The following is a 13,042-nucleotide window of genomic DNA, read 5'->3' as shown; positions in this document are numbered from 1 at the left end:
CAGGATGAAGGACCCCTTTTAACCTAAATCAACGTCAAATCTGACCGCAATTCGAATCGGAGGAGCGGTCTCTGTTGGGAGAAAGAGGGACTTTCATTAATAAAATCTAAACAACAGAACTTTGTGACTTTATGACTGCTGTCTCACAGCTCTCTCTCTCCAGCTCTCTTCTGCACCCCTGCACCTCTTACCCCCTCTGTTACTTCACCTCCTGCACTTATCTCTTCTCCCCCTCTTCTGCGCTTCCTGCGTTTAGTTTCCTTTGATATTTTGTTTAACTTTGTTAACCCAAAGTTAGCAAGAGATGTTGTTTTCTTACTTAAGTATTTTCGTTTATTAATCTATTTTTATCGCGCAATTTTATAATTTTTCTACTCCACGTTTTCATCTTTTTTAAGTATAGTAAAACCCCTCGTGCTGTCCTTTCCCTTTTGTCCGGCCGACAAATTGCATCAAACTCTCATCAAACCCACAAACAACAGCCAGAGGCAAGCCACCTGAACAGTCAAATCCAAGCCCGGACGGGAGCAGACGAGCCCCGCCGATCCAACCTCGCAGCTGACCCAGTTTACAGAACCAGAACTAAGGTCCGCCAAATACCGGGACGTGGACCTCTGAACCTGCATCGGTACTGTAAGACGCCAGGGCAACTGTAATATCAACGGCAAAGTAAGGTTGGCCTTTTAATGCAACTCTTGGTTAAACGTTGGTGACAGTTAAATTCTGATCCGAGTTCTATTGGCCGGCTAATTAGAGCCAGTTTAAATCCGCCAGTGATATTATAAACAAGCCCGTAGGTCTGAATCACTCTGGTCTTAAGCTTTTTATATCCACATTTAACCCTTTTCACTTGTCTATTCAGTGTTGCACTATTCTGTATTCTCCTTGTTAGGTAGTCAAATAAATGTTTATAACTTTACGTCGTTGTGAGAGTCTTCCGTTCTGTGCAGAAAGTGTTGGTCACTGATAAGGCTGTGGTACGAATTAACGCGTTCAAGACGAGACTGACAAAATTCAAACCATCAATTACTTTAAATTACTTACATGTATTAAACCTTCACCAAAGTTTAATAAACATCCTGTCCTAATTTGGTGTGGTGCACTACTTCGAAATAAAAAATAAATCCTAAATTTTAACGAGTTGAGTTAATTCATAATAAATTCAGCGACTAATATATTCTAGCCATAATAAAAGTAGGCTCACTCTCCTATACAGCAAAAGGTCTGAGTGCAGCTTTGTACTGCAAGTTCAGCATAGCATGCTTAAGAGCAGATTCACACCTAAGCTCAAACTAAAACCACAACGAAAGAAAGAGGAAGTATACAACCAAGTTGTCAGTTTAACTTTTGCAGACTCTGTGCACAAATGAGCATTCCACTGTCAAATTTCGAAAACATCTCTGCAATTTTTTTACTGATATTAATCAGCACGTCCCACTTTTTTTTTAAAGTCACAGGTTTTTGTCAGAACCACATGGGCATTTGTTATGGTTAAATTAAATGTCTCTTTAAATATCAGCAGGATCTTTTTTTTTTTTTAATTTGATTTAGTATTGCACACTCATGGACCCTATGAATCTAGGTCCTTAAACTCCAAAACCTACACTTCCCAGCTTGCAACTAAAAAAGTGGCGTTCCTTCTCTGCCTTGACGCGCTGCGCGTCTGTTACTCCATGTTTAAAAATGCAGCTTGTTAGAAATGTGTAGCCTCGAGGCCCAAGCTGAGATACCCTGAAGACATCACTATGACTCTCAGACAACCAAGCACCTTCAGGGGGGAAGCCTTGTGTTTATGATGCAACATCCTGGATTTGATTCATGCACAGCTCCCACCCTGACGTTCTAACCTTCATTAATAAACTGACTTTGACATGATGAGTACCTCTATGTATTTGTACTCATCAATGTAAAATGTGTTCAGGTTGAAAAGCTATTTGCAATTACAACATTTCATGTAATGGTATTATCAATGGTATATTTACTGATGGTGCCAACACAGTTAGATATTTTTGTAATGTTGATCTTATTTTCAATATGTTTGTATTATATTGCTCTAATAAAACTGTTTTGATGAAAATTGTTAGTTTTAAGTCTTCTTCAATACAGCATTATGTTAATTGTTTTAAATCATGATCCCATTTAGAGTGAAATAGATGATAAAGCAGAGTATGCTTTAGGGCAGGGCTACCTTGTGACTGAGAGGTAGTTTTTTCATGATTATGTTAATCGTAACATTTTGCTCTGTGCTGCAGCACAGACAATGCATGCAAATGAACAATTCAAATAACGTATTCCTGCCCCATCTTGTTTAAGAAAAACACAAGATGGCGGTGACGTCAAAGTAGCTAGAATTAACCAGAGATACAACTCAGACAATTAGGCTGAACAAAAATAAGCATATAACAAGTCTATGGACACCATGGCAGATGCAACAAGCATCATTAAGCCACATAAATTAAATAACTTGACACTTCTTATCAAAAGTGGGATAAAACATCAGTAAGGCAGACAACAAGCTTTAGCCTATTTATTAATAAGTAGCTCCACAGCTGTTGTAGCCACACACATATCAAACTGTTCTACACAACTTCCTGCACACTCACACGCACAGTGCTTTTGGTTAGCAATGTTGGCATTCCCCTCTGGAGGGACTTACAGTTAAACTCCATGGGGAACAGAGGCTTGTTGTAAAATAATATATGGATGTGGATAAATGTTTTTTTCCAAAATGATAAATGTACAGACGGCAACTGTCGCGTTCTGACAATTACAACCATCAAAGATAAAAACACACATATACTCCCACTGCATTCCTCATTCAATCTGTTTCAAAATCAGTTTTAAAAAAACAAAACAGACAAAACTAACAATGACTTTTTAACAAGAGTTGAAGGCTGAGAGATCCCAGAATCATTTTCCAGAAGACTGAAGTAGCATACGTGATGAATTTCTGAAATAAATAATAAATGAAAGGAACATCAGTTGCAACCTCGAGTTGACGATTTCTCATAAGAGTAAAAGCTTCAGTTAAGTCTCTGAAAACTGCATGCTTTGCAATTGCAAGAAAAATGTCAACACTTCTGAAACTCTCCATTATGAAAGGGAGGGGACCTACGCTGAATGGTTTAGGGCCAAAGAGACTATTTCAGCTCCTATTCAAGCTTTTAAACAGACTGAGAGATACTGATGCAAGCTGAGGTGAAGAACTTCACTTATTACAAAGGGTGCTGTAAAGAGGTGTTTTATTCCTGTTAACATGTTGATCTAAAAATAGAACCCGGATAGTTTCTGTTGCTTATCACAATTTGAGAGTCTGAGGTCACTAAGTACAATATGCTTTATTAAACTCACTGGAGGGACTTTAATCAGTCATGAAACTTGCTGATAACCTGTTGTTCGGTGTGTGTGATCATTAAACCATTAAATCAGTTCTCTAGGGCCCTCTAGTGGTGAGGGCGTACAGTGGGCGTACAATTTGACAACGATCTAACAGTGCTTGACTGTCTCACAATTTGTTTTTGTGTAGGTGAAAAATGAAAATCACATATTTTTTCAGTATTTTTCAGAGAGTGCTGAGAAAATCCTTCTCACTAATGGAACTATATGACTTGACACCTTAGAAATGTGTTTCACTTGTTTAAACCGTGAAAAGAAGTATCATACAGAGACTTCGGTGTATGAGTGAATGCTGAATTCAGTGGGTGATACCCAGAAGCTACAGTAGGTGAGCTGTAGAGGGGGGGGGGGTGTTGTCTGGATGCTGGAATAAATGGTCAAAGAAATCACATGAACAATAATGGAAATATCATGCATTTTCATTGCTATTAGGCAATAAAATAAGACTCACTATGACAGGATGCACCACTTCACACTTAACAACTCTTGCGTGAGATTTTGAGCACAACATTGTGACAAACAAGTCCTTTGTGGTTTCATGCAAACATATTTGCTGCTGCTGTTGCTAAAAAACAAACACTTGATAAGGAGGTGTGCTTTCACACATTTGTGTACAAACACAGTGTTGTGTATAATGGGCTGCAGAGACACAGGCACTGCATGGTGAACTTGTAAATTGTTATAAATATTAGTTAGTTTTGTAAATATTACCAAAGAAATAGCTATCGTTGCGTAATAAATTACTCTCCCACTAATGCATTTTATCTGTGAAAATAATCCTTTTCATGAAAGCATTAAAACTGTCTTTCTGGTAACTTCTCCCTTTTCATTTATGAAATCACCGGTAGCTGAAATTAGAAGTGGATTAAGGAGGTGGGGAAATGTTTGGGCTGAATCATGCACAGAAGCAGCAGCTGCAGAGGACAGATAAGATCAGTAACACACACTCTCTGGTTCCTTTTTATGGGTTATCACAGACACCGATCTTCATCAGAGTAAATGCATTCATTTAGTATCACTGTTCACATTTATCTAATCGTCTTTCTTTCTATTGTTGGGAACAAAGGACTTCCCCTCATTGGTCTACGTATCAAATATATCATTCTCACCTGTATGCAAGAATATGAAAGGAACATAAAACCACATGTGAAGTTGATGTGTTGCTTTTCTCACGGCTTCTAAATTTGAAATGAAAACAAATATTCAGTATAAAATAAGCCTTTTTGGATGGACGATGTTTATTAATATTTGTTGTTTTTATTCATTTTGATTGACTGTTGAGGGTTTTTCCCTGCCTTCTACTTATACCAGGAATAGAGCATTGCCTCGCCTTCCAACCCTCAAAGCTCACAGGAAATAATAAATGATTAATACTAGATTCATGACAAACAACATTTTCACGTGTGGGTACATGTGAGTGTACTGTATGCGCACACAAAGGTTCAGAGACACCAGATGTTTCTTGTACGTTTAATGGCAAAATAACAGAGGACAAAATGAAATATTTACAACACTTAGTAACATGTAAACACAATCTTCTGTACAAAGAAATATACATGCAAAAGTAAAATTAAGTCATAATAAGACATTCAAAATGACATTGCTGCAGTCTTGTTCTATGTGTATTTAAAATATGACATAGTTATGAGGTTTACATCCTGGGTGTGGGCAAACACTGCCCGACCCTCTCTGTACATCTTTACATCATGTATAGGCTGGGTTTCCCAAAGGCATTTTATTCCTTTGATCATATTCTTCCACAAATAGGCTTTAAGAGAATTTGATAAACTGACTAACAGCATGATTTTGGGAAACCTAGATCCACACCAATAAATAAAAGTGACACAAAATAAGAGACTGTAGTACAGACCAAAAAGAGTCATTGAACTCAACATGTTAATGACTTCTTGAGTAACTCTTACAACCTTCAAATTAAACAAACAACGCACGGTTTTAGTTTCACCCACCTCTCCAGGTTGACTGCCTCAACTGGCACTTAGAAAGCAAGAAGTTTTCAACAACTTAAAGACATCAACCGAGTCAAATGAAAAGAGGAAAACTGGAAGAGACCTCTTTTACGGCATTTGAACTATTGGTGGTACACGTTTTGGGTGCCTCCTTAGAGGTTTAATGCATTCTTCAATCATTTAAAGTCTGTGGTGAAGGAGGGGTGAGACATTTTTCCAGATCTATTGCCTGGTAATAATGTCAAACAAGTCTGTCTTATGACGTCAAAGAGATGAGATGCTAAAATAATCTAGCGACAAACACCGGTATCTACCTACAAAAGCCAAACAAACTCACTCAGCAAACCACTTTGTGCACAGCTTGAAAAAGTGAAATATAGTTTTTTTCAGCAAAAAAACACCAAACAATTTCTTATTACAATAAGAATAAATAAAGCCAGACCGAACCTATAAACACTCACATGTTCTGGTTCAGTGTGATCTGTTATAACTTAACATGAGAAATAAAAAAACAAACACATTTGAGCAGGAAAAGAAAGTGTAGTCAACTTTGGTATTGTCACAGAAAATAAAAACATAACAATGACAAAATGAAAGCAAAAGTGCCTATATTTTGTAGATACACATTTTTTATACATTATTTCTGAAAACCCGCCTCTTGTCTGTTTTTTTTTTGCAGATATTAATACTGAACTTAATACATAAGAGTTAACACAATACAGACATCTATCGCAGTACCAGGTACGTACATGCCTTTTTAAGAATACGGCTACAACACAAAGTCTTCATAAATAGTTGCATAAATGTTAAAGCTGCAACATTGCACATGGGAGTTGATGTAAATTACGAGTGCATTTCTAGTAGCAGTTTGTTCATAGTGAAAATCCAGCTGCAGACGGTCTGCAGGGAGTGACTTACCTCAACAACTGCGCGGTCTCACTAATACTCGGCAAATTAAATAGCTTTTGTTCATTTGAGACAAATTCTTCAAAATGAAAATGAAAGGCAGGAATACGTTATTTACAAATAAGGCGGATGCAGGTAAAAGTATTTGAAGCTTTTCCGAATTGCTTTAATGCTTGTTCAAGTTGATGTAGTTTCTCTTAGTGTCACAAACATCTTTCAAACTGAACTGGGGCATAACGATAAGCAAACTATTGCACTGAATGTAACTATAATGTGTTTCTGGAAAACATGGTTTTGGTCTTCATCTTGTTCTAGATGAAGTAGACCCTGCTGATGGGTGCCACTTCACACATCTTAACTTCTCTTGTTTTCTTTCCACGTACTAACTCACCTTTGTTTTCCAAAAGGTATGAATAAAGACAGTTCTCTGTTTTTTCTCACTGTACATGGTTTCATTTACAAAAAGTAATCTCTCATTACAAAAAAAACATTTCCTCGTGTTCAACCGAAAGCAGCCTGAATTACTCTTATTATACAGTACTCTATTTTCTCTGTTCAACACTGTCCGGAACGCAAGACTTGCTCAAGCTTGCTGAGGAAGCTTGTTGAGAAAGCTTGGTTTTCTCTCCCTGCTAATTCAAAGTTTGAAATCTCAAACTGATTTCAACAGTTCATTTTATTGTGCAGACATAATGACATTATGCCAAGGTTAGGGAGGGGAGTTGGGTTGAGTCAAAGGGTTTTTTCAGCAGAGATCGATCAGTCAGCAGCAGCAGGACTTTTGTGGCTTAGTGAGGGAAAAGGTGATTGTTGTGGAAATGTTGCTGGTGGTCCTCTCAGTAACACAGCTCAACTGAACAAAGTTAACCCATCCTCCGTAGTTTGTTACACCACAACAAAGCAGGAACAGGTGTCTACATGTTGTTGCTGTCACATCGACCTAGTGTTTGTTAGATGTGGTTAAGCAGGCGGCTGTGTAGGAAGGCCTTAATGGTGCCGATGGGCCGAACATCGTTCTGGTGTTTTCGTCTGTCGATGAAGGAAATTAGTCTGGAGGTGTCCAGATGTGAGGTGTGATGACTCTGAGATGGTGGCTGTACGTGGTTTAAGGTAGCGTGGCCAGCGTCTCTGTTTATCACACCTCGAGGCTGGAGCCAGGGCTCCTGCAGGCAGGACGCTGCAGAGGGCCGTCGCTCTGGCTCGCCCTGGAGCAGCAGGCAGACAAAGTCCCTGGCAGCTGAGCTCACACTCTGGAAGTAGTCCTCAGGGAAGCTGAAGTCCAGGCGACAGATGTTCAGACACGTCTCCTCCAAACTCTCATCCAGGAAGGGAGAGGCGCCACTTAGTACAACGTAGGTCACCACCCCTGAAAGTCATCCAGTCAATACACCAGAAGATACATCAATACATACGTACTTTAGGTCAGTCAATAAATTTGTTAGCAACAAGGAATTATGGGATTTTGTGTATCAAGTCACCTGCCCAGCTGCAAATATGTCTTTCTAAATTCATTATCTTTTTATAATGTTATGTACGTTACAAGTTACAAACTACTTGTGCTTAGTTACACACCTAAGCTCCACAGGTCAGACATCAGTGAGGCAGGCTGACCCAGGATCAGCTCAGGAGCAGAGAACTCGGGGCTCCCAAGGAGAGGATGGACATAGAGAGAGGGAGGGTTCAGCTGAATGGCATCACCAAAGTCTGTCAGCTTGATCACTGGCTGGGAAGCCGCATGTTCCACCACAATATTCTCTGGCTGTGGGAGCAGAGGAAAGGAACGTTAGACCCAGAGAAACATTTTTATCATTGGCACATCCACTCGGCCAAACTGAGATTAATTTTGGTTTGCTCACTCACTCACTTAAATTGTACAAAATAAATGAATTTAAATGCTGATGAGGAAACAACTGAAAATCATCATGAGTTAGGTTTCTTTACAGCCCAAAACCCATAGATATTAATTCAGCCGTCATATTGGCTGAAGAAAAAACAAAAATGTTCTCTTTGAAGAAGCTGGAATCAGGTAATTCTGGCCATGTTTGCTTTTTACTTTGAGATCAAGGTGTGCTATCCTCCAGCTGTGCAGGTAGTTGAGGGCTTCCAGAATATCTCTGAGGTAGAGAGCCACCTTCTCCTCTGTCAGGTTGCCCCAGCTGACTATATAGTCCAGGAAACGTCCCTGGTCTGCCCTGAAGAAACAGAAACACATAATACATTTGTACGTCTAATTCGTAATTTCTGAAAATAATCTGCAGTCACACCAGCTACTGGGAAACACAAGTGTACTTACATCTCTTGTACAAGTATGTAGCTGTTGGCTGTCTCATACATGTCCAGCAGCTTGACCAGGTTGGGATGGTCCAGAGCCTGGAGGAGTCTGACTTCTTGCAGCACCTGCTCTCTACGTAGCAGCTTCTTGTTAATGTGTTTTGCTGCAACTGTCCGTTTACTCCCTCTCTGGTCACACCGCTTAGTCACCGAGAACCGGCCCCTAGGGAGCAGAAACAAGGGTCAGAAGAACATATGAATACCCATTAAATATATATTACTTTTACCTCACCCTGGATGTCAGGTAAACTTTCAAATCCTTCAGTGACTGCTTTACTTGTTTTAAATTGTGACAACCGTTCTTTAATCTTCTCCCTTACATGTACTGTACTGTATCTATATAGACTGGACGAGATATAACTGGCAAAATCCGTTGATGATAATGATGACATGCACTTAGATTTCTCAGATCAGTCTTGGTCATAAGAAGCAGGTCTTAGTTAGGAAGGGAAATTAGACAGACCTTTCAATTCCTCCTCCAAATACCGTAAATTCTACTTAACTACTAGGGCTGCCGCCTCTCTGTCATTTTGGTCTTTGACAACTAAAGTTTCTTGAAGCTGATTAGTCATTTTTTAAATACTTTTTTTCACTGACTTCTTTCCGAGAAACTTTTTAGCAAATCTCTGGTAAACACAAGATTTAAATTGTTTTTTTTGCATAACTCTATGAGGAGAAACTCAGTTTTACAGACCTATCGACAAAACAATTAACTGATTAATAGACAAAATCTTACAAGTGTTTGCTGCCTAAGAATTTATATTATCAAGGACAGCCCTACTAACGACTGCTATTAATGACACTGATAACAGTGTATTTCATATTGAAGATTTATTAGCCTTGATGTGGTCAAAAAACAGCACATGAATGTCAAACACCTGGGATATTACATGAGTTAAAATAAAGGGGATGTTTATCTGTACATTCTTACCTTCCTAGTTCAGTGATCTCTGTGTAGTGAGACTCAAAGCTGCTTTTCCAGAGGACTTCACTGCCATCATCAGGGGTTCCTGAGAACACATGTTGTATTCAGAATATATTAAGTACACTAAAAAAGGAAATGCTTTCCAAAGCAAACATACTTAATTAAGTAGCACTTTTTCTTTTTTATGTGACAGACAGAAATTAAAGTTTAATTAATATGTACAGTTTTTGTGCTGGTGTTAGTACCACGATGTACCCAATAATTAAGCTTTACAGAACATATGCAGTTAGCTCACTGGCCACTGAATAGGTAAAAGTTTATACCACAAGACTCTCACCTGAGACTCTGAGGCTGGCGGAGGAGGTGACAGAGCCTGCTATATTTGCGGCAACACAGGTGTACACACCGCTGTCCTCTACAGTCACTCCCAGGATACGAAGAGCTGCCTCTCCTGTCTCACTGTGGAAAGACAGAAAGGAGGAGAGATCAACCGTGGAACCAGGTGCACCATGCTATAGTGAGATTTTCTCCAAATGATGAAACTTGTGAATTGCCAAACGTACTGGCATTTCATCTTACTCAGAATTAAGGCTTGATATTCCACAAACCTGATGTTTCATTTAGGTCACTGAAAATGACGATCAGACATATGTTGTCACCTGTAAGTAACGCTGTAGTGTCCGTTGTTGCTCAGAGTGTTGTTGTCAGGTCCACGCCAAGTGACGGTGACCCGGGGTCGACCACACACTTTACATCTCAGAGTAACACTGTCGCCACCCTCACATGCTACATCGCTAACAGGGGTGAGGAATTCTGGAGGAGCTAGAAAAAAAAGAAAAAGATGAAAGTGATACTGCACCTTGAATCCCATATCATGTTTCCATACATGATATGAGTTACAAGCTTCAAAGTAACAGCCCCAAAGTACTTACCATCATGGATGAAGTTGGGATTTAGAAGCTGTAATGAAAAGGACAAAATTAGATTTCTTGCACAAACTAAAATGTAAAAAGCAAATTCATTGAGTTTGTAAAAATGATCTTAACACTCTCTACCTTGACAGAGACTTTGTTGATGAGGCCATCCTGAGACTTGCGGTAGCCATTATCCATCTTCCTGCCCTCCTTATCTCTTTTCTCAGACTTCCGGCGGATACGGAGTGCTGTGTGCCATGATAATGATTTCCTAAGGCAAACGAAACCAGAAGGGAGAAAACCCTGTTTCTACTTTGTTTTGCATAATCATGATGAATTCTGATCGATGGATTTGATTTGCACTTGCTTGTTTTTGTCTCAACAACAGGAAACATGTCTCATTGTCTTACTTGATGGTTCCTTCGGGCAGTTCGGGTGTGATGGAGGTTGAGGTATGTCCTAATACATAGCCAGGGATCCAGCCCTCAGCAGCAGGGCAGTGCTCATTAGACGCCCGATACACCAGGAACATGTTTTGTTGGTTACTGGCTAGCATTTGAACCACCTCGCCCTGTACCACACTGATCTCATCCTCCTTCACTGCCACATAGTCCTGGGTCACCAACATGGTGGACACACTGCTGCTGCTACTGCTTTCACTCTGTCAGAGAAGAAGAGTGTACAACTTCAGACTTAAACACACAACATTGTTTAAACAGAGCACAATATGAGACTGCATGTGCCCCCACAACCACACATTAAAATACACACATGCATTCCTGAAAAAGTAGTATGAAGTACAGAACTGTATCAGTAGCTTCACACCAATCAAATGCAGGATTTGATTGATGGTTACACACAAAAATGACCTTGCTATTATGTTTGATGCATGCAGGAAGAATTGCAAAATGCTATTATCTTGCATAGATATAGTTAAAGCAACCGTTTACATCTATAGTGATGACTGAGAAGTGATTTTAGACAGAAGTTCAGTTCTGAGAAGATGTAAAGCAGATGTTAGGATCCTCAGGTCAAATGCCGAAATACTGAAATTTGTGGTTCCAAAAAGAAGTTGAAGTAAAAAAACAATATCAAAGAAGAAATATAGAAGATACGCAGAGCAGGTTGAAGTGAAGCAAACAGGAGATGGTTTGGTCTCAAGGCTAACCATTATAGGAAAAAAGGAGAAAGCACGTAACACATGAAACAGCACCTCATACGTGAAAAGGTTTTGATTATCGCATGACTGTATTCCCTTGAAAGTATGAATGAAAAAGATCAAAGAGAAATGGTGTTTTTTTTAGATTGCTTTGTGTCTGTTAATGTCTATTAGCTGCAGTAGAGAAGCAAACAAATACTGAAGCTGGAAGGGTCAAAAAAAGCAGATACAACAGTTGCTCCTTGAGTCAGATCCACACTGTTAGCCAGAAAATTCTCTCTCAGACACACTGTTGTTGAAGTTAGTGCACTCAGGTAGCTGTTAATCTCCAGTGTAGTAGTCGTTGCATGTACAAGCCATTCTCAGAGCCAGCGGCAAGGTGACTGACAGACAGCCAGTCAGTGAGGGCGGGGTTAGTGACTAGTGAGTGAGTAGCTCTAGACGTCACTAAAGCCTGGGTCTTGGCTTGGCATCTTACCCCATTACTCTGGGTGGATTGTATGGACTGCTCGCTGGTGGAGGAGCAGGTGCTCATGCGGTCTATGTCCTTACTATGGGTGGAGTGGCGGTGATGAGAGGGGGTCCCATGGCTTCCTCTGCCCAAAGAGTCCCCGCAACCACCACTGTCACCGGGGTAGGAGAAGGAACCAGGCCGGCTGTCGGGAGAGGGAGGCACAGCGGGGACCATAGCCCAGAAAGAGTTTCCTTTGTGAGCTGGGCTGGAGGGAACTAATGCTTCCTTTCCTCCGCCTCCAGGGGACTGAGGTGAAATCAGAGGAGAAACTGTCCCAACTCGAGGGCTTTTTAGGGGCAAATTCAGAGGAGCCACAGCCATTTGTGGTATAGCAGCCATTTGATGTTTCTGGGTTTCTTCATGGCATGCCAGACCTGGTTTATCACTACCCTCCGTGCTGTCTGATGATATGTTACTGTTATTACTGTTACTTCCATGAGGACTATCCAGCATCCTCATCTTAGGAACCTCTGAGGCTAACACCTTTCCATTGGTGGTGGTGTCTGAGTAGGGGTTAGAGGGGAGGGACTGAAGGGACTGAGGGTGGCAGGGTGACCACATACCTGCTGATCTGTCGGGCCCCTCAGGGCCCGGGGGGTGGTGGTGGTGGACAGGCTGGGGGAGGCGTGAAGATGGCTGAGGGATGCGGGAGGGTCGGGAGCGAGGGGCGCACAGAGAAGAGGAGCTGCTCCCTGATCCTCCAGAGCCACCGCCGCCACCTCCCCCTCCCATGTTGGAAGTACTGTTAGAGCTGCTGCCTCCTGGCAGGCCTCCAGTGCTACTGCTGCTACTGCTGGGTGGACAGCATGGCCCACCACCACCCACGTGGTTCCTCTGGTACTCTATGGGGGATGTCAGAGCTGTGGGAGAAGATGTGAGTCATGTCACAATAGTGTATATATCTATATTTTTTTTTTCTTAAAGATTAGA

The 13,042-nt window shown here is 40.8% G+C and overlaps 1 protein-coding gene across 1 annotated transcript in view; it reads right to left on the bottom strand.

The window, feature by feature from the left end:
* Positions 1-4,876: 4,876 nt before the first annotated feature.
* The window catches only part of triob (trio Rho guanine nucleotide exchange factor b), a 93,123-nt gene continuing 84,957 nt past the window's right edge, over positions 4,877-13,042 (bottom strand). Inside the window, exons 50-60 of the mRNA XM_083918678.1 lie at positions 12,077-12,972; positions 10,850-11,100; positions 10,581-10,710; positions 10,458-10,485; positions 10,185-10,347; positions 9,863-9,984; positions 9,532-9,610; positions 8,563-8,763; positions 8,323-8,461; positions 7,842-8,028; positions 4,877-7,635 (exon numbers count right to left, since the gene is read on the bottom strand). Of these exons, the coding sequence (XP_083774804.1) occupies positions 7,220-7,635; positions 7,842-8,028; positions 8,323-8,461; positions 8,563-8,763; positions 9,532-9,610; positions 9,863-9,984; positions 10,185-10,347; positions 10,458-10,485; positions 10,581-10,710; positions 10,850-11,100; positions 12,077-12,972 (2,612 nt within the window). The 3' untranslated portion in view covers positions 4,877-7,219. The remainder of the gene's footprint in view (positions 7,636-7,841; positions 8,029-8,322; positions 8,462-8,562; positions 8,764-9,531; positions 9,611-9,862; positions 9,985-10,184; positions 10,348-10,457; positions 10,486-10,580; positions 10,711-10,849; positions 11,101-12,076; positions 12,973-13,042) is intronic.

This window comes from Echiichthys vipera (assembly GCF_963691815.1).
Source record: "Echiichthys vipera genome assembly, chromosome: 8".
Lineage (NCBI taxonomy): Eukaryota > Metazoa > Chordata > Actinopteri > Perciformes > Trachinidae > Echiichthys > Echiichthys vipera.
This window is presented reverse-complemented; position numbering and strand designations above follow the sequence as displayed.